The 24,628-nt window shown below is 51.5% G+C and overlaps 1 protein-coding gene across 1 annotated transcript in view; it reads right to left on the minus strand.

Moving 5' to 3' along the window:
- Window positions 1–323: 323 nt before the first annotated feature.
- The window catches only part of LOC134339928 (uncharacterized), a 67,071-nt gene continuing 42,766 nt past the window's right edge, over window positions 324–24,628 (minus strand). Inside the window, exons 7-20 of the mRNA XM_063036715.1 lie at window positions 23,707–23,848; window positions 23,311–23,387; window positions 21,613–21,777; window positions 18,594–18,741; window positions 18,208–18,284; window positions 16,506–16,670; window positions 12,725–12,866; window positions 12,329–12,405; window positions 10,645–10,809; window positions 4,616–4,711; window positions 3,543–3,638; window positions 3,286–3,324; window positions 1,873–1,958; window positions 324–1,586 (exon numbers count right to left, since the gene is read on the minus strand). Of these exons, the coding sequence (XP_062892785.1) occupies window positions 1,512–1,586; window positions 1,873–1,958; window positions 3,286–3,324; window positions 3,543–3,638; window positions 4,616–4,711; window positions 10,645–10,809; window positions 12,329–12,405; window positions 12,725–12,866; window positions 16,506–16,670; window positions 18,208–18,284; window positions 18,594–18,741; window positions 21,613–21,777; window positions 23,311–23,387; window positions 23,707–23,848 (1,550 nt within the window). The 3' untranslated portion in view covers window positions 324–1,511. The remainder of the gene's footprint in view (window positions 1,587–1,872; window positions 1,959–3,285; window positions 3,325–3,542; window positions 3,639–4,615; window positions 4,712–10,644; window positions 10,810–12,328; window positions 12,406–12,724; window positions 12,867–16,505; window positions 16,671–18,207; window positions 18,285–18,593; window positions 18,742–21,612; window positions 21,778–23,310; window positions 23,388–23,706; window positions 23,849–24,628) is intronic.

The following is a 24,628-nucleotide window of genomic DNA, read 5'->3' on the forward strand; positions in this document are numbered from 1 at the left end:
GTGTATGAGAGAGAGAGTGTATGAGAGAGTGAGTATGAGAGAGTATGAGAGAGAGAGTGTATGAGAGAGAGAGAGAGTGTATGAGAGAGAGACAGTGTATGAGAGAAACAGTGTATGAGAGTGAGTGTATGAGACAGTGTATGAGAGAGACAGTGTATGAGAGGGCGTATGAGAGAGTGAGTGTAAGAGAGAGAGTATGAGAGAGAGTATGAGAGAGAGTATGAGAGAGAGTGTATGAGAGAGAGTGTATGAGAGAGAGTGTATGAGAGAGAGTGTATGAGAGAGAGTGTATGAGAGAGAGAGTGTATGAGAGTGTATGAGAGTGTATGAGAGAGTGTATGAGAGAGAGTGTATATGAGAGAGTGTATGAGAGAGTGTATGAGAGAGTGTATGAGAGAGTGTATGAGAGAGTGTATGAGAGAGAGTGTATGAGAGTGTACGAGAGAGTGTACGAGAGAGTGTACGAGAGAGTGTACGAGAGAGTGTACGAGAGAGTGTATGAGAGAGAGTGTATGAGAGAGAGTGTATGAGAGTGTATGAGAGAGAGAGTATGAGAGAGAGTGTATGAGAGAGAGTGTCAGTGGGAGAGATGGAGAAAAAGAGTGCATCAGAGGGAGATGGAGAACGAGAAAGCATTAGAGGGAGATGGAGAACGGGAATGTCAGAGAGGGATGAAGAACGAGACTGTCAGAGGGAGGAATGGAGAATGAGATGTGTCAGAGTGAGAGATGGAGATCGGGACTGTGTCAGACAGAGATGTGTCGGGGTGTTGTGCTGACTGGGTGGGTATGTGCAGGATTGCTCTGTGGTCTGCGAGTGTACACAGATGTCTGTGCAAAGGTGGACAGGAGACTTTCCTCACTATCTCTGGAGATCAGGGACCTTCCTCACTACATCCACAGACCATGAGGCCTTCACGGTCCTGTGTTTTGATCAAAAAGCAATTCATATTTCACACATAATTTCAGTTCATTTAGTTAAGAGCAAATTATTGATTATATATTAATGCATTGAAGCCCAGCATCAGCGAAGTTTCCCATTTTATTGTAAACCCAGATGTGTGTCTCACACTGACCCGGTCCTGTAGTGAGGGGTGTCAGTGTTTACGGGACCATACACTGTGAAAGGTGTGTGACGTCTCACACTGACCCGATCCTGTAGTGAAGGGTGTCGGTGTTTACAGGGACCATACCCAGGATATTCTGTGATTAATCTCATCATTCGGGAGATCTGCTCCTCCTGAAACAGGCTGGGTCTGTGTGCTCACCCTCAGTTCTAGGCTTCTGGCGACACGACTCAATGGGATCGTACTTCACAGTCTGACTAACTAAAAGCTCGCAGGCTGCGGCACACTGGGGAATCAGCAGAGTGTGGAACATCTCAGGGCTCTCCTGGGATTAACCCTCTGTGGGCTGTATACTTGTCTAAAGGCAGGCTGGAGTAAGGGAGAGGGTGTAAAGTGTCAGGGAGATGGAACTGCAGACTCCTTCACTCGTTGACGGGTCGCTCCCTCACTCCTCCGGAGGCTCCGACGTGCACTGCACAAGCTCGATCTGAGGATCCGGATCATCGAACATCTCCCGGAGCTGCGGCCAGAGAGGAGGAAAGATGAATGACTGCCGAGGTAGAGGGAGTTGAAGTAGTGACGGGAGGAGAGGAGCATCGAGACGGGAGGCGGAGGTGTGACAGAGAGCGAGGGAGCTAAGAGGAAAGAGGATGAGAGGAGAGAAAATTGAGAGGGTGATGGAGAAATGAGGGACTGGGAGGGAATGGGAGGAGGAGGGGAAGGTGGCAAGGGGAAGGGAAGGAGAGGATATTTGTCCCCGTGTCCCGCCCTCCCTCCACCCCATCCCGTTCAGTTCACTCTCTCACCTTGTTTCGAACGGCTTCCCGCACTTCTTCCTCACTCATGTCTCCACTCGATGTCACCCGCACGTCAATCCACCCGTCCTCTTCTCCTGAACAAAACAGCCCAGTGTCAACATGGTGTCACTGTCAGGTCAAGGGCTGCTCACGGGATGTGTTCCCTCGTCTCCGTCCCTCCGATCGTGAAATCTCTTCTCCCCCCTCCCCACCCTCTAACAGCTTGATTCCTCCCCACACCCTCATCAAATATCTATGTCAATATTCCTTTGGACAGGGACAGGGAGAGTGTGAGAAAAGGGCAGGGGTGGGGTCAGGGAGAGAGTGTGTACAGGTAGTGAAGAGAGGCAGAGAACGAGGGAGAGACAGACAGTGAGGGGGTGGAAAGTGGTAGTGAGAAAAGAAAGAGAAAGATGGATGAATCCAGAGTGAGAGACAGAGACATGGGATGTGAGATTTCCCAGTTACCTGCATTGGACAGTTTTATGGACTGGGAAATGATGTCAGTTACATCCACGTGTAAGATTAGAGCAGTACCCAGTCATTGGTGCAGAAGATGAGAGCTCCTGGTATTGGGTGTGGTGTGTTAACGAGTAGTGAAGACTTATGATCACATGAACAACAAATTAATGAAGGAACACATCATGGAAACAGGTGAAAATCCTCCCTCATTCACTCACCATCTCTCTGTATTCAGGCCATATCAGACATCAGTCAGCCCCCCACACCACCCCTCAGTCACCCTCCCTCTCCTCAATCACTCCGACCATCTCTCCTCACCCACACGTCCCTCCCTCCACATCCAGTCATTCCCTTCCTCAGTGACATCAGATCTCTCTATTCAGAATCAGAATCAGGTTTTAATGTCACCGGCATAATCTCCACACACACAAACCAGTTGTGCAGAAAGAGAGGACAAAGTAATGGAAGTAGTGATCATGGGTTCATTGTCCATTCAGGAATCTGGCGATGGAGGGAAGAATCTGTTTCTGAAACGCTGATTGTCTCTCTTCAGGTTCCTGTTCCTCCTCCTTTATGATCACAATGTGAAGAGGGCATTCCTGAGTGATGAGTGTCTTTAATGATGAATCCTATTCCATCTCCCCGTCACTTTCCTGTCACTCCCCACCCCCTGCATACCCGCTCTCCCAGTTACTGTGACTCTCTCTGATCTCCACACTTCCCTTCTCCAGCCAGCAACCTACCAACCGGCCCCTCTGCCCTCCATCTCCCCGACACCATCATTCACCGCAGGTCAAGCAGCTGAACGAGTCTGAGACAGAGAGAGAGACAAAGAGGATGAGGGTGAGGGTGAGACAGAGACAGAGAGAGACAGAGACAGAGACAGAGACAGAGAGAGAGAGAGAGGGACACACACACACACACAGGTCAAATATCCCCAGCAATCACAAGACTTTGTACCTGAGGTACCCGTTGGGGCAGAGGATGGTTCCTCCAGGTCTGTAATGAGGAACAGAGAGACAGACGAGTGGAAACACTGAAACAGGTCATCACAGTGGGGCAGGAGTTCAGGGAATGGGAGACTGGGTCTGTGCTGAAACCAACACCATCCCTCTCCTTCCCAATCCCCCGTCACTGCCCTCAGTCTGACACAGGATGGATTTTACAGACTGACAATGGGGAGCAATGTTCCATTCAGTAATCTCCACCACGGATACCTGAGCTTGTAGATCCTTCTGGGCTGGTGGTCAAACTCAGACCAGGTTCTCCCGTTGCTGGTCCCTGGGGTTCCTGAGTTGTGTCCGAGTGGAGATCTGTAAGGAGAGAGACAGGGTGGGTGGGAACGTGTGAGTGATTACAGAAAAAGACGTTGAAAAGCTGGTCAGGATGAACCTGGCTGCAGAGAATGGGAGGTACCAGTTCGTAAGAACACAATAAACATCACGGGTCTAACAAATCAAACCTCTCATCCCCTACATTACTGTCTCCTAAGGCACAGTCGACACCACTCTCCCTAAATGCCCATCTCCTCCTTTCGCACCCACACACCTCATCCAGCCATTCTCATCTTCAGTGACATCTTCCATCCAGAGTCAGAATTAATATCACCAGCATATGTCATGAAATTCATTTGTTTTGCAGCAGTAGTGTACATATACATACACACACACACACACACACAAAATTAGTTAAATGGAGATCTGTTTTTGGAGACCTGTATACCATCAAGGTGTTTCAACTAATTGCAGTAAAATACACCTTTACAACCATATAACAATTACAGCACGGAAACAGGCCATCTCGGCCCTTCCAGTCCGTGCCGAACGCTACTCTCACCTAGTCCCATCTGCCTGCACTCAGCCCATAACCCTCCATTCCTTTCCTGTCCATATAACTATCCAATTTTTTTTTTAAATGACAAAATCAAACCTGCCTTTACCACTTCTACTGGAAGCTCGTTCCACACAGCGACCACTCTCTGACTAAAGAAGTCTCCCCTCATGTTACCCCTAAACTTTTTCACCTCCAACACTCCTCTCCTCCCTCCTGTGTCACTCCACTCCTCTCTGTTCATTCCTCCCACCCCACTCTCTCCAACCCCCAACAGAGCCTCATCCCTCACGACTCACCAAACCCAACCCAACAGACAGGAGAGAGGAACCACTGACTCCATCATTCACACCCCTCCCCACAATGCACTGTACATCCAGTAGGTGAACTGGTCCATGCGAGGTTCAACCTCACAGGGTGACAGACACTGAATGAACACAGACTGACTGAGACTTGGTACCTGAGGATGTGTCTCCCACTGGGACAGAGGACAGTTCCTGGGTGTGCTCTCCAGTAGACAATCCTGTAGACTGTTCCAGTGTTGAAGTCTCCAGGTCTGGAACAAAGTAACACAGACACGGGAGATTGGCAGACATTAAACATCACAACAGTGACAAGTTGTACAGACGAGCGTTTCTCCGGATGCTGGGAATCCAGAACAATGCACAGAAAATGCTGACGGTCCGGCAGCACCTCTGGAGGAGAATAAACAGTCGAGGTTTGGGCCAAGTTACTTCATCAGGACTGGACAGGAAGAGGGCAGAAGCCATGATAAGATGGTGAGGAGAGTACAAAATGGCAGGTGACGGGTGAAGCCAGGCAGTGAGAAGATGTCTAGGTGAGTGTGCAGGATGATACGAAAAGCTGGGAGGTGATACGTGGAAGAGGTAAAAGGATGAAGAAGAAGAAATCTAACGAGACAGGACAGTGGACAATGGATTAAATATATGGAGGAGGGGCGCCAGAGGAAGGAGGTGGGCAGGTGAGGAGAGGGGAAGGGCTAAGAGGAGAGCCAGAATGGGAATGGAGAAAGAGAGAAGTCTCTGTTCATTCCCACTCCTGCATTGCACCTCTCTCTTTATCCCTCTCACCCATTTTCTGCTGTCCACATACTGAGTTACTCATGACTAGAATCAACTCATGCCTTAACGAGGACCTGGACCCACTGCGATTTGCCTAACACAATAGGTCTACAAATCAAATCAAATTAAGGTTAATTATCATTCAAACCATACATGGATACAGCCGAAAGAGACAGCATTTCTCTGGGGACAAGGTACAAAACATTCAAAGTAGCGAACATTCAAAAATATTGAGTATCATCGTTCAAAATATCGAGCAAAGAAGCATTTTCACTTGATAAGGAAATCATATATCGTCTAAGACCCTGAGAGACAATGTCCAGCAGTCGATGGTACTGTCTCCCGGCAGTGTACAGACACACGCAATCCAGCCTGTCAGTCCACCGCTCGAACACGATCGGGCTGAGAGGGCTGGAGTGACTGGGAGTGACTGAGAGTGACACAGGAGGGAGGGGAGGAGTGATGTGGGTGAGAGGGGAGGATGGTCACAGAGAGGAAGGGAGGAATGACTGTGAGGAGTTGCACGGTGACTGATGAGACATAGAGACGACCGGAGTGGGATTTGATTAATTCAGTACGTGGACAGAAGGAAATGGGTGAAAACACAGGAGAGAGGGATTGAGAGAGAGGTGGGATGCTGGAGTGGGAGGAATGAGGTGGGTGAAGAGAGAATGATGACTGTGTAAGGAGAGTTGGGCAGAGAGATCAGTGAGAGTGACACTCCAACTGGAGGGAGGGAAGGAGAGACTGACGAGAGAGTGATGCAGACAGAGTGAATGCTGAAAGAGGGGGATGTGAGGAGAGGGATTTGAGAGACAAGGGTGGAGGATTGGAGGAGGGGGACCAGAGGGAGATGATGGACAGGTGAGGAGAAGAGAAGGGCCAAGAGAGGAGCCAGAGTGGGGATGGAAATAGAGAGAATTGGTAGGGGGTAGAAATTACCAGAAATTACAGAAATTAATGTTCATGTCGTCAGGATGGAGGCTACCCAGAGGTGTTGCCCCACTATCCTGATTTTGGCCTCATCAGGTGAGTGGAGGAGTCCTTGGACTGACGTGTGGGAATGGGAGTGGGAAGTTGAATTGAAATGGGGAGCCACTGAGACAATTTGAAAAGGAGGTCTCGGATCTGAAGAGATAACAAAACCATCCAGTCCGTTCAGCAACTCTCCCTCGTGAATGTCTGTGACCAGTCACTGCTCTCAGTCAAAGCCCAGATGAATATTTGGGGCTGAAGGAGAGAAAGATTGTTTCCTTCAATGATCCCCACCACGGTTACCCGAGCTCAAGGACCCTGCTGGGGGGATGGGGGGGGGGTCAAACCCGGATCAGGCTCTCCAGTCACTGATATCCGGATTCCCTGAGCTGTGTCTGACTGGGAATCTGTACTGGAGCTCGCAGACCCTGCTGGGGTGGTGGTCAAACCAAGACTCTCTGATCCTGGGGTTTCTGGGGTTGTGTCCGACTGAATAAGAAGAAACAGTGTGTAAGTCCTACGTCAGATCAGGAAGGAACTGAGTGGCAGGGAACAGACGCTTAATTCCTGGTCAAATCTGCTTTTTGAAATACACATACTCCCCTCGACTGTCCTGTTTAATACCTCCAACCCTTTTCTGCCAAATATCACGTGTCCCTCTCTCTGTCTGAATCACTCTCCTGTCAGTTTCTCCTTCCTTCCCTCCAGTTGGAGTGTCCCTTTCACTAATCTCTCCCCGTCTCCCCATCCCCTCGGCGTCTCCATCACTCCCACTCACCTCAGCCTCTCCATCACTCCCACTCCCTCGGCCTCTCCCTGTCAGCCGCTCCTCTCGGCCCCTCCCTCTCTCTCGCTTCCCTCAGCCTCTCCCTCTCTCTCACTCGCCTCACCTTCTCAACCACAAGCTCCTGTCGGCCTCTCCCTGTCACCCGCACCCTATCTCCCCCTCCCCTCGGCCCCTCCGTCTTCCCCTCCTCTCAGCTTCTCAACGTCACTCCCACGCCCATCGGCCTCTCCGTCACTCCCCCTCCCCTTGGCCTCTCCCCACCTCTCCCTCCCCTCGGCCTCGCCCCGCCTCTCCCTCTCCTCGGCCACTCCCTGTCTCCCCCTCCCCTCTGCCCATCACCTCAGCCTCTCCCCATGTCCCAATCCCCTCGGCCTCTCACTGTTTCCCTCTCCCCCTCCTTTCGGCCTCTTTCTGTCTCCTCATCCCCTCGCTTCTCCCCGTCTGCCCCGCCTCTCACCGTCTGCCCCTCCACTCAGCCTCTCTCCAACTCCCCCTCCCCTCAGACTCTCCCTGCCTCCCATTCCCCTCTGCCCCTCCCTTTCTCCCCCACACCTCGGGTGCTCCCAGTTCACCATCCCCTCAGTCTCTCCCTGTCTTGGCCCCTCCCCGTCTCCCACTCCCCTCGGCCTCTCACCGTCTCCCCTGCTGTGTGATCGCTGTGGGCGGCAGCAACGACCAAAACAGTGTCCAGCGAACAGGAAAATGTGCAACAACTGCGGTAAGAGTAATCATTTTGCAGAAGTAGAAAGAAAATAAAACAAGTAAATGCAGTGCTTGAAAATGAACTTGAGGAGTTTTATATAGATGTGCTTTGTGAAAACAAGTAAGAATGACTGGACTATTCCATTGCAAGTGAACCTGAACAATATTCTGTTGGAGCGCAAGTAAATGTTCTTGCAGAAGCTGAGTTTAATGCATTAAAGCCAAGATCAAAGTTACTTAAGACAAATATAAAAGTGACTGGGTATTCAGGTGCAGACATTCCAGTTGAAGGAACATGTGTGGCAAAAGTATCACACAAAAATATTGTGTACGCGCTTTCATTTGTGATGCTGCCAAGGAATGTACAGTCAATACTGGGTTTATCTGCCTGTGAGAGACTGAATTTGGTGAGAAGAGCTTTGTCCTGGACAGTGACACAGAGTCAGGATACAGTGACTTGATGAAAGAGCGAGAGAACAGAATTTGATTCCAATACGGCAAAAGTGAAAGAAGTCAAAGAAAGCTCCCAGACCCATCCCTTTGTTATCAGCATCTGACAAAGCATTGCCACCAAAACCAGGAGCTGCAGTTTTGTCCTCTGGAAGTAATACACATGCATCAGTGGGCCAAGCATTCCATCACAATCTCACCTCTACAAGAGGACAGAGGCCAAACTTGCCGGTACAGTACTTGCCCTCCCCCTCCCTTCCCCCATCCCAGTTTCACTCTGCCCCCTCCCCAGCTGTCCATAACCTCCCTCATGGTTCCGCCTCCTTCTACTACCCATTGTGTTTCTCCTATTCCTTCTTCACCTTTCCTGCCTATCCCCTCCCTGCTTCCCCTCCCTCACCCCGTTATCTTTCCCCTTACTGGTTTTTCACCTGGAACCTACCAGCCTTCTCCTTCCCACCCTCCCCCCACCTTCTTTATAGGGCCTCTGCCCCTTCCCTCTATAGTCCTGACGAAGGGTTCTGGCCTGAAACGTCGACTCATCATTTCCACGGATGCTGCCCGACCTACTGAGTTCCTCCAGCGTGTTGTGAGTGTTGCATTGACCCCAGCATCTGCAGAGTATTTTGTGCCATCTCCCTATCTCCCCTTCCCCTCCTGCGCTCCATATCTCACCATTCCCATGGCCTCTCCCTGTCAGCCTCTCTGTCTCCCCCTCCCCTCAGACTATCACTGTCTTCTCCTCTCTCAGACTATCACTGTCTCCCCCTCCTCTCAGACTATCACTGTCTCCCCCTCACCTCGGGCCTCTCCCTCTCTGCCCCTCCCCACATCCTCTCCGTCTTCCCCGTCCCTCAGCCTCTCCCTGTCTTCCCCTCCCCTCGGCCTCTCTCTGTCTTCCCCTCCCCTCGGCCCCTCCCTGACTCCCATCTCCTCAGCCTCTCCATCTCTCCTCTTCCCCTCATCGTCTCCCTATCTCTCCTTCCCCTCGGCCACTCCCTGTCTCACCCCTCCCCTCAGCCTTTCACTGTCTCCGCCACCCCTCAGCCATACCCTGTCACCCAGTCCTCTGTCCCTCCACTCGACCTCTCCCCGTCTTCCCTTCCCCTTGGCCCCTCCCCATCTTCCCCTCCCCTCGGCCTCTCCCCTTCTTCCCCTTCCCTCGGCCCCTCCCCGTCTTCCCCCCCCGTCTTCCCCTCCCCTCGACCTCTTCCCGTCTTCCCCTCCCCTTGGCCTCTCCCCGTCTTCCCCTCCCCTTGGCCTCTCCCCGTCTTCCCCTCCCCTCAGCCTCTCCCCGTCTCCCCCTCCCCTCGGCCTCTCCCCGTCTCCCCCTCCCCTTGGCCTCTCGCTGTCTTCCCCTCCCCTCGGCCCCTCCCTGACTCCCATCTCCTCAGCCTCTCCATCTCTCCTCTTCCCCTCATCGTCTCCCTATCTCTCCTTCCCCTCGGCCACTCCCTGTCTCACCCCTCCCCTCAGCCTTTCACTGTCTCCGCCACCCCTCAGCCATACCCTGTCACCCACTCCCTTGGCCAGACCCTGTCACCCAGTCCTCTATCCCTCCACTCGACCTCTCCCCGTCTTCCCCTTCCCTCGGCCCCTCCCCGTCTTCCCTTCCCCTTGGTCCCTCCCCATCTTCCCCTCCCCTCGGCCTCTCCCCTTCTTCCCCTTCCCTCGGCCCCTCCCCGTCTTCCCCTCCCCTTGGCCTCTCCCCGTTTTCCCCTCCCGTCGGCCTCTCCCCGCCTTCCCTTCCCTCCCCTCGGCCTCTCCCCGTCTTCCCCTCCCGTCGGCCTCTCCCCGCCTTCCCTCCCCTCCCCTTGGCCTCTCCCTTTCTCCCCCCTCCCCTCGGCCCCTCCCCGTCTCCCCCACCCCTCGGCCTCTCCCCGTCTGCCCCTCCCCTCGGCATCTCCCTGTCTCCCATCCCCTCATAATCCCACACCTCCCATTCCCTCGGTGACTCCCCTTCCCTTCGACCTCTCCGTCTGCCCTCCCCTCGGCTATCACTGTCTCCCCCCACCTTGGCCTCTCCCATCGCCCCTTGGACTCTCCCTATTTCCCCTTCACCTCATCGTCTCCCCTTCCCCTCAGGCACTCCCCATCTCACTGCCCCCTTGGTCTCTCCCTGCCTCTCTCGCCCCTCGGCGTCTCCCTACCTTCCTCTCCCCTCGGTCCCCCTCTCCGCTTAGTACATCAACCCCCCCCATCACTCTCACCCACCCTCCCTCACTCCAGGGGATGGGTAGACACTCTCCCGGCAGCTGACACAACATTGTGGGCTGAAGGGCCTGTGCTGTGCTGTACTGTTCTATGTTCTAGGATCTCTGTCTCAGGTCAGACTGGGCAGGTGTGAAGGGGGATACGGGAAAGGTGATCACAGACCACAGGCAGGGCAGCCAACTGGAAAACTCAGCCCATGGTGTGCGTTGGCGACTCAGAACGTCCCAGAATTTCCCCACAACTACCACACTGCTGTGTCACTGGGGAACGGTGACCTACCTGTACAGTACACAGCATTGTTCAAGGGTGCGTTCCACAGCCAATACACAAAGTAACTGGAGCAGTTTTTCACATTGATCCTGCGATTCCAGTCACAGGTGAATTCACCCTGGGTGAAGCAGACAGTCCTGATCACCTCCCCCTCTCCCACGTTGGGATGGCGACCTGGAATGAGATTTATAAACACTGTAAAATGTACCCGATCCCACAGTACAGCGGGGAATGTGGATCAGGACCCACTGTAAATCAGTGGTTCACAACCCACGGTCCGGTCCGGCCTCAGTCAGCACTGAGCTGCTGCCCGCTCCCTCTCCACCCCACCCTCCCCACAGCAGCACCTTAATCTTCTGAATGAGCCTCCCATGAGGGACCTTGTCAAACGTCTGGTGATCGCATTGAAACACATTGAATATTGAAAGGACTAGATAGAGTGGACATGCAGAGGATGTTTCCTATAGCGGGGGAGTCTGGGACCAGAGGGCACAGCCTCACAACACAAGAGCCTCACTCTAGATCAGAGATGAGGATGAATTTCTTTAGCCAGAGGGCAGTGATTCTGTGGAATTCATTGCCACAGACGGCTGTGGAAGCCACAAAATTTGGTGTATTTAAAACTGAGGTTGACAAGTTCTTGAATTATGAGAGTATCAAATGTTACAGGCAGAAGGCATTAGAATGGGATTAAGAGGGAAAATGAATCAGCCATGATGGAATGGTGTTGCAGACTCAAAGGCCAAATAGCTGAATACTGCTCCTTTGTCTGATAAATTTATGCTCTAAAGTCTTTGAAGACAACATCCACAGCTCTACCTTCATCAATCACCTCTATTAACCCCTCGAAATACTCCAGCAAGTTATAAGTCACAATTTGCCCCACACAAAGAAAGGTTCACTGTTCTTAATTTACCCTCAATCTTCCAAATGATCACAAATCCTCTCCACTTGCTTCCCCACCAATGACCTGAGGCTCACTGGTCTGTATGTTCCAGGATTATTCATATTTCCAGACATTTTCTCCACAATTGAAGAGAATGTTAAGTAAATTAAATTATTTATTTATTTAGTGATAATGGGTGCAGTCGGCCTTTCTGACCCTTTGACCCATGACACCCCAACAACCCTCGACAACCCCAATTAACCTGATCCTCATCATGGGACAATTTACAATGACTAATTAATTTACCCAGTACGACTTGGGTCTGTGGGAAGAACTTGGGGAAAATCAATGGCTTTGACGGACAGAGACTCCTAACAGATGACACTGAAGTTGAACTCTGAAATTCAACGCTCCAAGATGTAAAAGCAATGTACTAACCACTACGTTACCATGGCAACCATTAATTAATCCCACTAATTGGTGAACGATGACGTCTGCAGACTCCCCCAACTCCCTGGAGATTGCCCCACCACTGAAATGAGTCTGGGTTCATTGAAGCTCCTCCAGGTCGTATCCAGAATGGGGTCAGTGGGCAGATCAGTTCTGTAACCCAACTCCAGGAAGTTGGCACTCCTACACCGGACTTCATGACGATACAGGACCATAGGGCGGTCTGAGTGACCGTGGGAGACCTCTCAGTGAGATGGGGTTCTGTGTCCATGCTGGGGCCCTCTGAAGAGATTCAGGTTGTTATTGTGACCCTCCCCAAAGATAACCGAGCCCCACTGATGTAAACTCTGAACCTACCGTTTAACCAGCCTGGGTAGTACCCAGAACAGCGATACTCCGGAACAACCGTCTCGGGAATCTTCCATCCTCCGGAACTGAAACAACAATCAGAGAGTCAGTCCTTGATCTGAGGGAGTTTGTTCACTCAGAGAGATATGGGAAATTGTACTCACCCTGTCTGTACCCTGTCTCTGGTCAATAATTCCCAATCCTGGGAATTCCCTCTCGGTTGTACCTCCCCCTTGTCTCTACCCTGAGAATGTGGGATCTCCCCTCTCCCTGTATTCACTCCCCATCTCAGTGTAGTCACTGATGATCCTGGTCTCCCTGCATTTCCCCTTCACACACCCCTTGTTTCCCTGTTTACATTCCCCTTCTGTGTCCAGTTTCTCAGTGATTATCTCCTCAATTTACCTGTTAAATCTGTACCATCCCACTTCAAGATTTCCATCATCCATCCAATATCCACCGGTACACACAGTGTTGGAACAATTCGTGCTCCTCCAGGGCTGATCCAGGACGGTGTGGGTTACACACGGATCACCAAGTGCGGAGTCTGTGACAGAGGGACAGAACGATGTTCAGTGTTAATGTACAACTCACGTTCCCCATCCTCTTTCTCGGCCAACCACAACCACCATCTGCACTTCCACCCTCAGCAACCCCTGGGCACCAGTAATTTTATTTATTCATTAAAGGGACGTGAGTTTCAGAGACTGAGCCAGTGTATAACTACCCCTCCAGAGGTTCCCTTGAGATGGTGGTTGTGGCCTGTTCCAATCCTTGATGTGTGGGGACACCCACAATGATATTCTGGAGTTCCAGGGTTTTGACCCAGTGACACTGAAGGAGCAGCAATGTATTTCCAAGGCACGGTGGTGTGTGTCTTGGACAGAAACTTGCAGAAAATGCCCCACTCCCCAACTATGGCTCCTTCCAGTCCCCTCTCTTCATCCCATACACCAGATCTTTCTTCCAACCCCATTTCCAGTCTCCCTCTGCTGCCCATCCCGTTGTCCCCTACTCTCCGCTTTCCCACTTGCCTCCACTCCAGTCTGTCTCTTCCTATCCCTCCATTCTCCTTCACTCTTCTCCAATCCCTTCCACCCTCCACCTTCACAATCTCCGCGTGGTCCCCTGGTGTGCCAGGGCAGATCAGGGTTTAGTGGTTCTGCTCACATTAGTGAAGGAAGGATGTGAATGTTTCAGAGAGGGTACAGAGGAGATTTATCAGGATGCTGCCTGGATTGATCTCTTATCAAACTCCACTGAGTGAGCTCGGGCTTTTCTCTTTGGAGTGAAGGAGGATGAGAGGTGACTTGATAGAGGGGTACAAGGTGGTAAGAGGCATAGATCGGGTGAACAACCAGAGACTTTTTCCCAGGAAGTGGCTAATGCCCAGGGGACAGCAAGGTAGCACAGTGGTTCACACAACTCTTTACATTACCAGGGACCCGGGTTCAATTCCCACCACTGCCTGTAAGGAGTTTGTACATTCTCCCCGTGACCAAGTGGGTTTCCTCCGGGTGCTCCGGTTTCCTCCCACAGTCCAAAGGAGTACCAGTTGGCAGTTTAATTGGGCATTGTAAAATGTCTTGTGATGAGGTGAGGGGATAAATAGGGGGATTGCTGGAAGCAGGAATGGTCACAGGGGAACCCTGCACTGACTTCCTAATCCCCATCTCTCCTGATGGTCACCCATCTGCTGTCCGGGTGTGACCACCTCTTCAAAATCCTCATCTATAATATCTTCAGCATCCCGGATGATCCTAATTACATCCAACTCCAGCTCCGTGACCCGGTCAGTCAGGCGCTGAAGTTGGGTGCACTTCCCATAGATGCAGTCATCAGGGCACATCAAGGATTGCAACAGTCAGGTAACCTGAATTCCCACATCTAACAGGAGGAGCATTCCTTCCTAAATACTCTGCACTAAAACAAAGGAGTTTCCCTCTTCTTATCTGTACCTCTGGCTGTTTAGCCAAAGCCTTCCCACTCGTTCACTGGCACACTATGACACATGGAACATCGAACTCTACAACACAGTACAGGTCCTTCAGCCCACACTGTTGTGTCAATATTTTAACCTACTCAGCTCTGGAAACATAGAAAACCTACAGCACAATACAGGTCGTTCAGCCAATAAAGCTGGGCCGAACTTCTCCTTACCTGAGAGATTACCTAGGATTACCCATAGCCCTCTATTTTTTTGAGCTCCAGGAACCTGTCCAGGAGTCTCTTAAAAGACCCTATTGTATCTGCCTCCACCACCGTCGCTGGCAGCCCATTCCATCCAATCACTACTCTCTGCGTAAAAAACTTACCCCTGACATCTCCTCTGTACCTACTTCCAAGCACCTTAAAACTGTGCCCGTTCATGCTAGCCATTCCAGCCCTGGGAAAAGGCCTCTGACTATCCACACGATCAATGCCTCTCATCATCTTATACACCTCTATCAGGTCCCCTCTCATCCTCCATCGCTCCAAGGAGAAAAGGCCAAGTTCACTCAACCTATTCTCATAAGGCATGCTCCCCAATCCAGGCAACATCCTTGTAAATCTCCTCTGCACCCTTTCTGTGGTTTCCACATCCTTCCTGTAGTGAGGCGACCAGAACTGAGCACAGTACTCCAGTGGGGTCTGACCAGGGTCCCATATAGCTGCAACATTAGCTTTTGGCTCTTAAACTCAATTGCACAATTGATGAAGGCCAATGCTCCGTATGCCTTCTGAACCACAGAGTCAACCTGCGCAGCAGCTTTGAGTGTCTTATGGACTCGGACCCCAAGCCCGCTCTGATTCTCCACATTGCCAAGTCTCCCTTGCTGCTCAGCCCCTCCCTTTCAGCGTCTCCGTTTCCCTCTGCCCTCAGCGTATCACCGTCTTCCCCTCCCCTTGGCCTCTGCCTGGACCCCCATATCCTCGGCCTCTCACTGTCTCCCCATTCCCTCGGCCTCTCCCCTACCTCCCCCTCAACTCGGCAACTAACTCCTCCACCCATCGACTTCTCCCCGTCACCCACTCCCCCTGGCCTCTCTCCGCCTCCCCCTCTTTCGCCATACCCTTGGCCTCTCCATGTCTCCCCATTCCCTTGGCCTCTCCCCTATTTCCCTCTCCACTCGGCACCCCTCCCCTCAGCCACTTCCTGTCTCCTCCTCAGCTTGGCCTCTCCCTGACTCACATCCCCTCGGAGTCTCCCCTACCTCCATCTCCCCTTGGACTCTTCCTCTCTCCCCTTCCCAACATCTCCCTGTCTCCCACTCCCCTTGGCCTCTCCCTATCTTCCTCTACCTGGGCCTCTAACTATTTACCCCTCCACTCAGCCTCTCACTGTCTTCCACTATCCTCTGCCCCTCTCTGTCTTCCCATCCCCTCGGCATCTCTCTAACTCGAATCCCCTCGGCCTCGCCATCTGGCCTGCTCCTGGTTTTCTCTGTCTGCCGCTCACTTTGGCCTCACCCTACCTCCATCTCCCCTTGGACTCTCCCTCTCTCCCCTTCCCATCATTGTCTCCCTGTCTCCCTTCCCTCTGCCCTATCACTGTCTCCCTCTCACCACGGCCTCCCCGTCTCCCTGTCACCTCGGCCACCCCCTATCATCCCCTACCTGGGCCTCTCCCTATCTGCCCGCCCCTCAGGTTCTCACTTTCTCTCCCGCCCCTCGGCATCTCTCTGTCTTCCCTCTCCCCTTGGCATCTGTCTATCTTCCTTCTCCCCTCGGCATCTCTCTGTCTTCCCTCTCCCCTTGGCATCTGTCTATCTTCCTTCTCCCCTCGGCATCTCTCTGTCTTCCCTCTCCACTCGGCCTCTCCCTATCTTCCTCTCCCCTCGGTCTCCCTCCATCTCCCTTTCCGCTTGGTACATCACTCTCCCCTCTCCCCTCTCTCTCACCACTGCTCCCTCCATTTCCTGTCAGTCTCACCCTCCCTCACTCCAGGGGATGGGGAGACACTCTCCCGGCAGCTGACACAACACTGTGAGCCGAAGGGCCTGTGCTGTGCTGTACTGTTCTGTGTTCTATGATCTCTGTCTCAGGTCAGACTGGGCAGTTTCATTCTGACCCAGGTGTGAAGGGGGATACGGGAAAGGTGATCACAGACCACAGGCAGGGCAGCCGACTGGAAAACTCAGCCCCTGGTGTGTGTTGGTGACTCAGGACATCCTACTACCACACTGCTGTGTCACTGGTGACCTACCTGTACAGTACACAGCGTTGCTCAAGGGTACACGCCACAGCCGATACACAAAGTAACCAGAGCAGTTCTTCACATTAATCTCCCGTCTCCAGTAACAGGTGTTTCCACCCCAGGTGAAGCAGACGGTCCTGGTCACCTCCCCCTCTCCCACGTTGGGATGGGGACCTGGAATGAGATTTATAAACACTGTAAAATGTACCCAGTCCCACAGTACAGCGCAGAATGTGAATCAGGACCCACTGTAAATCAGTAGTTCACAACCCACGGTCCGGTCCGGCCTCAGTCAGCACTGAGCTGCTGCCCTCTCCCTCTGCACCCCACCCTCCCCGCAGCAGCACCTTAATCTTCTGAATGAGCCTCCCATGAGGGACCTTGTCAAACGTCTGGGGGATCTCGCTGAAACCTATCGAATATTGAAAGGCCTAGATAGAGTGGACATGGAGAGGATGGTTCCTATAGTGGGGGAGTCTGGGACCAGAGGGCACAGCCTCACAACACAAAAACCTCCCTCTAGATCGGAGATGAGGATGAATTTCTTGAGCCAGAGGACAGCAATTCTGTGGAATTCATTGCCACAGATGGCTGTGAGAGCCACGTCATTGGGTATATTTCAATCTGAGGTTGACGGGTTCTTAAATCATGAAAGTATCAAATGTTAGAGGGAGAAGGCATTAGAATGGGATTAACAGGGAAAATGAATCAGCCATGATGGAATGGTATTGCAGACTCAAAGGCCAAATTGCTGAATACAGCTCCTTTGTCTTATAAATTTATGCTCTAAAGTCCTTGAAGACAACATCCACAGCTCTACATTCATCAATCACCTCTATCAACCCCTCGAAATAGTCAAGCAAGTTACTAAGTCACAATTTGCTGTGCACAAAGAAAGGTTCACCGTCCTAATTCATCCTCAATCTTCCAAATGATCATAAATCCTCTCCACTAGCTTCCCCACCAATGACCTGAGACTGACTGGTCTGTATATTCCAGGATTATTCATATTTCCAGACATTTTCTCCACAATTGAAGACAACGTTAAGTAAAGTAAATTACTGATTTATTTAGCGATAAAGGGTGGAGTCGGCCTTTCTGACCCTTTGACCCATGAGACCCCAACAACCCTCGACAACACCAATTAACACGATCGTCATCATGGGACAATTGCAATGACCGATGAACCCACCTGGTACATCTTTGGACTGTGGGAGGAAACCGGAGAACCCAGGGTAAACCCATGCATTCTATGGGGAGGATGGACAGAGGCTCCTTACAGATGACGCTGGAATTGAACTCTGAACTCCGACACCCCGAGCTGTGATAGTGATGCACTAACCACTACATTACCATGGCAACCATTAATTTATCCCACTAATTGGTGAACGATGATGCTGCAGACTCCCCCAACTCCCTGGAGATTGCCCCACCACTGAAATGAGTCTGGGGTCATTGAAACTCCTCCGGGTCGTATCCAGAATGGGGTCAGTGGGCAGATCAGTTCTGTAACCCAACTCCAGGAAGTTGGCACTCCTCCACCGGACTCCATGACGATACAGGACCATAGAGCGGTCTGAGTGACTGTGGGGAGACCTCTCAGTGAGATGGGGTTCTGTGTCCATGCTAGGATCCTGTGAAGAGATTCGGGTTGTTATTGTGACACTCCCCAAAAATAACCAAGCCCCACTGATGTAAACTCTGACTCTACCGTTTAACCAGCCTGGGTAGTACCCGGAGCAGCGATACTCCGGAACGACCGTCTCGGGAATCTTCCATCCTCCGGAACTGAAACAACAATCAGAGAGTCAGTCCCTGATCTGAGGGAGTTTAATCACTCAGAGAGACATGGGAAATTACACTCACCCTGTCTCCGGTCAATAACACCCCAATCCTGGGAATTCCCTCTCTGTTGTACCTCCCCCTTGTCTCTACCCTGAGAATGTGGGATCTCCCCTCTCCCTGTATTTACTCCCCATCTCAGTGTAGTCACTGATGATCCCGGTCTCCCTGCATTTCCCATTCACACACCCCTTGTTCCCCTGTTTACATTCCCCTTCTGTGTCCAGTTTCTCAGAGATTATCTCCTCACTTTACCTGTTAAATCTGTACCATCCCACTTCAAGATTTCCATCATCCATCCATTGTCCACCGGTACACACAGTGTTAGAACAATCTGTGCTCCTCCAGGTCTGATCCAGGACGGTGTGGGCTACACACGGATCACCGAGTGTGGAGTCTATGACTGAGGGACAGAACGATGTTCAGTGTTAATGTACAGCTCACGTTCCCCATCCTCTTTCTCTGCCAACCACAACCACCATCTGCACTTCCACCCTCAGCAACCCCTGGGCACCAGCAATTTTATTTATTCATTAAAGGGACGTGAGTTTCAGAGGCTGAGCCAGTGTATAACTGCCCCTCCAGAGGTTCCCTTGAGATGGTGGTTGTGGCCTGTTCCAATCCTTGATGTGTGGGGACACCCACAATGATATTCTGGAGTTCCAGGGTTTTGACCCAGTGACACTGAAGGAGCAGCAATGTATTTCCAAGGCACGGTGGTGTGTGGCTTAGACAGAAACTTGCAGAAAATGCCCCACTCCCCAACTATGGCTCCTTCCAGTCCCCTCTCTTCATCCCATACACCAGATCTTTCTTCCAACTCCATTTCCAGTCTCCCTCTGCTGCCCATCCCGTTGTCCCCTTCTCTCCACTTTCCCACTTGCCTCCACCACAGTCTGTCTCTTCCTATCCCTCCATTCTCCTTCACGCTTCTCCAATCCCTTCCACCCTCCACCTTTACAATCTCCGCGTGGTCCCCCGGTGTGCCAGGGCAGATCAGGGTTTGGTGGTTCTGCTCACATCAGTGAAGGAAGGATGTGAATGTTTCAGAGAGGGTACAGAGGAGATTTATCAGGATGCTGCCTGGATTGATCTCTTATCAAACTCAACTGAGTGAGCTCGGGCTTTTCTCTTTGGAGTGAAGGAGGATGAGAGGTGACTTGATAGAGGGGTACAAGATGGTAAGAGGCTTCGACCGGGTGAACAACCAGATACATTTTCCAGGAAGTGGCTAATACCCAGGGGACAGCAAGGTAGCACAGTAGTTCACACAACTCTTTACATTACCAGCACCCCGGGTTCAACTCCCACCACTGCCGGTGAGGAGTTTCTACGTTCTCCCCGTGACCACATGGGTTTCCTCCGGGTGCTCCGGTTTCCTCCCACAGTCCAAAGGAGTACCAGTTGGCAGTTTAACTGGGCATTGTAAAATGTCTTGTGATGAGGTGAGGGGATAAATAGGGGGATTGCTGGAAGCAGGAATGTCCACAGGGGAACCCTGCACTGACTTCCTAATCCCCTCATCTCTCCTGGTCACCCATCTGCTGTCCGGGTGTGACCATCTCTTCAAATATCTCATCTTGGATAACTTCAGCATCCTGGATGATCCTAATTGCACGCAACTCCAGCTCCGTGACCCGGTCAGTCAGGCGCTGAAGTTGGGTGCATTTCCCACAGATGTAGTCATCAGGGAAACAGTCAGGTAACCTGAATTCCCACATCTCACAGGAGGAGAATTCCTTCCTAAATACTCAATACAGGTCCTTCAGCCCACACTGTTGTGTCAATATTTTAACCTACTCAGGTCTAGAAATATAGAAAACCCACAGCACAATACAGGTCCTTCAGCCAATAAAGCTGGGCGGAACATGTCCTTACCTTAGAGATTACCTAGGATTAACCATAGCCCACTACTTTTTTGAGCTCCATGTAACTGTCCAGGAGGCTCTTGAAAGACCCGATCGTATCTGCCTCCACCACCGTCGCTGGCAGCCCATTCCACAAACTCACCACTCTCTGCGTAAAAAACTTACTCCTGACATCTCCTCTGTACCCACTTCCAAGCACCTTAAAACTGTGACCTCTCGTGCTAGCCATTCCAGCCCTGGGAAAAGGCCCCTGACTATCCACATGATCAATGCCTCTCATTATCTACACACCTCTATCAGGTCACCTCTCATCCTCCGCTGCTCCAAGGAGAAAAGGCAGAGTTTACTCAACCTATTCTCATAAGGCATGCTCCCCAATCCAGGCAACATCCTTGTAAATCTGCTCTGCACCCTTTCTATGGTTTCCACATCCTTCTTGTAGTGAGGGAACCAGAACTGAGTACCGTACTCCAAGTGGGGTCTGACCGGGGTCCTATATAGCTGCAACATTACCTCTCGGCTCTTGAACTCAATCCCACGATTGATGAAGGCCAATGCTCAGCATGCCTTCTTAACCACAGAGTCAACCTGCGCAGCAGCTTTGAGTGTCCTATGGACTCGGACCCCAAGCCGGCTCTGATCCTCCACATTGCCAAGAGTCTCACTCGCAGCTCGGCCCCTCCCTTTCAGCATCTCCGTCTCCCCCTGCCGTCAGTGTATCACTGTCTCCCACTCCCCTCGTCCTCTCCCTGGCCCCCAACTCCGCGGCCTCTCACTGTCTCCCCATCCCCTCGGTCTCTCCGTCTCCCCCTCCCCTCGGCTATCACTGTCTCCACCTCATCTTGGTCTCTTCCTATCTGCCACTCCCCTCAGCCTCTCACTTTCTCCCCCTTCCTGTCTTTCCATCCCTTCGGCTTCTCAGCTACCTCTCACTCCCCTCGGCCTCTCCTTGCCTCCCCTTCCCCTCTGCCTCTGCCTACCTTCCCCTACCTGGGCCTCTCCCAATCTGCCCCTCCCCTCGGACTCTCACTGTCTCCCTCTCCACTTGATACGTCACTCCCCCTCTTCCCTCACTCTCACCACTGCTCTCTCCATTTCCTGTCAGTCTCACCCTCCCTCACTCCAGGGGATGGGTAGACACTCTCCCGGCAGCTGACACAACATTGTGGGCTGAAGGGCCTGTGCTGTGCTGTACTGTTCTGTGTCCTATGATCTCTGTCTCAGGTCAGACTGGGCAGTTTCATTCTGACCCAGGTGTGAAGGGGGATACGGGAAAGGTGATCACAGACCACGGGCAGGGCAGCCGACTGGAAAACTCAGCCCATTGTGTGTGTTGGTGACTCAGAATATCTCAGAATTTCCCCACAACTACCACACTGCTGTGTCACTGGGGAAGGGTGACCCACCTGTACAGTACACAGCATTGCTCGAGGGTGCGTTCCACAGCCAATACACAAAGTAACGGGAGCAGTTTTTCACCTTGATCTCTTGGCTCCAGTAACAGGTGTATATACTGTGGGTGAAGCAGACGGTCCTGATCACCTCCCCCTCTCCCACGTTGGGATGGGGACCTGGAATGAGATTTATAAACACTGTAAAATGTACCCGGTTCCACAGTACAGCAGGGAATGTGGATCAGGACCCACTGTAAATCAGTGGTTCACAACCCACGGTCCGGTCCGGCCTCAGTCAGCACTGAGCTGCTGCCCGCTCCCTCTCCACCCCACCCTCCCCACAGCAGCACCTTAATCTTCTGAATGAGCCTCCCATGAGGGACCTTGTCAAACGTCTGGTGATCGCATTGAAACACATTGAATATTGAAAGGACTAGATAGAGTGGACATGCAGAGGATGTTTCCTATAGCGGGGGAGTCTGGGACCAGAGGGCACAGCCTCACAACACAAGAGCGTCACTCTAGATCAGAGATGAGGATGAATTTCTTTAGCCAGAGGGCAGTGATTCTGTGGAATTCATTGCCACAGACGGCTGTGGAAGCCACAAAATTTGGTGTATTTAAAACTGAGGTTGACAAGTTCTTGAATTATGAGAGTATCAAATGTTACAGGCAGAAGGCATTAGAATGGGATTAAGAGGGAAAATGAATCAGCCATGATGGAATGGTGTTGCAGACTCAAAGGCCAAATAGCTGAATACTGCTCCTTTGTCTGATAAATTTATGCTCTAAAGTCTTTGAAGACAACATCCACAGCTCTACCTTCATCAATCACCTCTATTAACCCCTCGAAATACTCCAGCAAGTTACTAAGTCACAATTTGCCGCGCACAAAGAAAGGTTCACTGTTCTTAATTTACCCTCAATCTTCCAAATGATCATGTCCTGTCCATAAGAATCCTCTCCACTTGCTTCCCCACCAATGACCTGAGGCTCACTGGTCTGTATGTTCCAGGATTATTCATATTTCCAGACATTTTCTCCACAATTGAAGAGAATGTTAAGTAAATTAAATTATTTATTTATTTAGTGATAATGGGTGCAGTCAGCCTTTCTGACCCTTTGACCCATGACACCCCAACAACCCTCGACAACCCCAATTAACCTGATCCTCATCATGGGACAATTTACAATGACTAATTAATTTACCCAGTACGACTTGGGTCTGTGGGAAGAACTTGGGGAAAATCAATGGCTTTGACGGACAGAGACTCCTAACAGATGACACTGAAGTTGAACTCTGAAATTCAACGCTCCAAGATGTAAAAGCAATGTACTAACCACTACGTTACCATGGCAACCATTAATTAATCCCACTAATTGGTGAACGATGACGTCTGCAGACTCCCCCAACTCCCTGGAGATTGCCCCACCACTGAAATGAGTCTGGGTTCATTGAAGCTCCTCCAGGTCGTATCCAGAATGGGGTCAGTGGGCAGATCAGTTCTGTAACCCAACTCCAGGAAGTTGGCACTCCTACACCGGACTTCATGACGATACAGGACCATAGGGCGGTCTGAGTGACCGTGGGAGACCTCTCAGTGAGATGGGGTTCTGTGTCCATGCTGGGGCCCTCTGAAGAGATTCAGGTTGTTATTGTGACCCTCCCCAAAGATAACCGAGCCCCACTGATGTAAACTCTGAACCTACCGTTTAACCAGCCTGGGTAGTACCCAGAACAGCGATACTCCGGAACAACCGTCTCGGGAATCTTCCATCCTCCGGAACTGAAACAACAATCAGAGAGTCAGTCCTTGATCTGAGGGAGTTTGTTCACTCAGAGAGATATGGGAAATTGTACTCACCCTGTCTGTACCCTGTCTCTGGTCAATAATTCCCAATCCTGGGAATTCCCTCTCGGTTGTACCTCCCCCTTGTCTCTACCCTGAGAATGTGGGATCTCCCCTCTCCCTGTATTCACTCCCCATCTCAGTGTAGTCACTGATGATCCTGGTCTCCCTGCATTTCCCCTTCACACACCCCTTGTTTCCCTGTTTACATTCCCCTTCTGTGTCCAGTTTCTCAGTGATTATCTCCTCAATTTACCTGTTAAATCTGTACCATCCCACTTCAAGATTTCCATCATCCATCCAATATCCACCGGTACACACAGTGTTGGAACAATTCGTGCTCCTCCAGGGCTGATCCAGGACGGTGTGGGTTACACACGGATCACCAAGTGCGGAGTCTGTGACAGAGGGACAGAACGATGTTCAGTGTTAATGTACAGCTCACGTTCCCCATCCTCTTTCTCGGCCAACCACAACCCCCATCTGCACTTCCACCCTCAGCAACCCCTGGGCACCAGTAATTTTATTTATTCATTAAAGGGACGTGAGTTTCAGAGACTGAGCCAGTGTATAACTACCCCTCCAGAGGTTCCCTTGAGAAGGTGGTGGTGATGGCCTGTTCCAATCCTTGATGTGTGGGGACACCCACAATGATGTTCTGGAGTTCCAGGGTTTTGACCCAGTGACACTGAAGGAGCAGCAATGTATTTCCAAGGCACGGTGGTGTGTGGCTTAGACAGAAACTTGCAGAAAATGCCCCACTCCCCAACTATGGCTCCTTCCAGTCCCCTCTCTTCATCCCACACACCAGATCTTTCTTCCAACCCCATTTCCAGTCTCCCTCTGCTGCCCATCCCATTGTCCCCTTCTCTCCGCTTTCCCACTTGCCTCCACCCCAGTCTGTCTCTTCCTATCCCTCCATTCTCCTTCACTCTTCTCCAATCCCTTCCACCCTCCACCTTCACAATCTCCGCGTGGTCCCCTGGTGTGCCAGGGCAGATCAGGGTTTGGTGGTTCTGCTCACATCAGTGAAGGAAGGATGTGAATGTTTCAGAGAGGGAACAGAGGAGATTTATCAGGATGCTGCCTGGATTGATCTCTTATCAAACTCCACTGAGTGAGCTCGGGCTTTTCTCTTTGGAGTGAAGGAGGATGAGAGGTGAGTTGATAGAGAGGAA

Source organism: Mobula hypostoma, chromosome 31 (genome assembly GCF_963921235.1).
Source record: "Mobula hypostoma chromosome 31, sMobHyp1.1, whole genome shotgun sequence".
NCBI lineage: Eukaryota > Metazoa > Chordata > Chondrichthyes > Myliobatiformes > Myliobatidae > Mobula > Mobula hypostoma.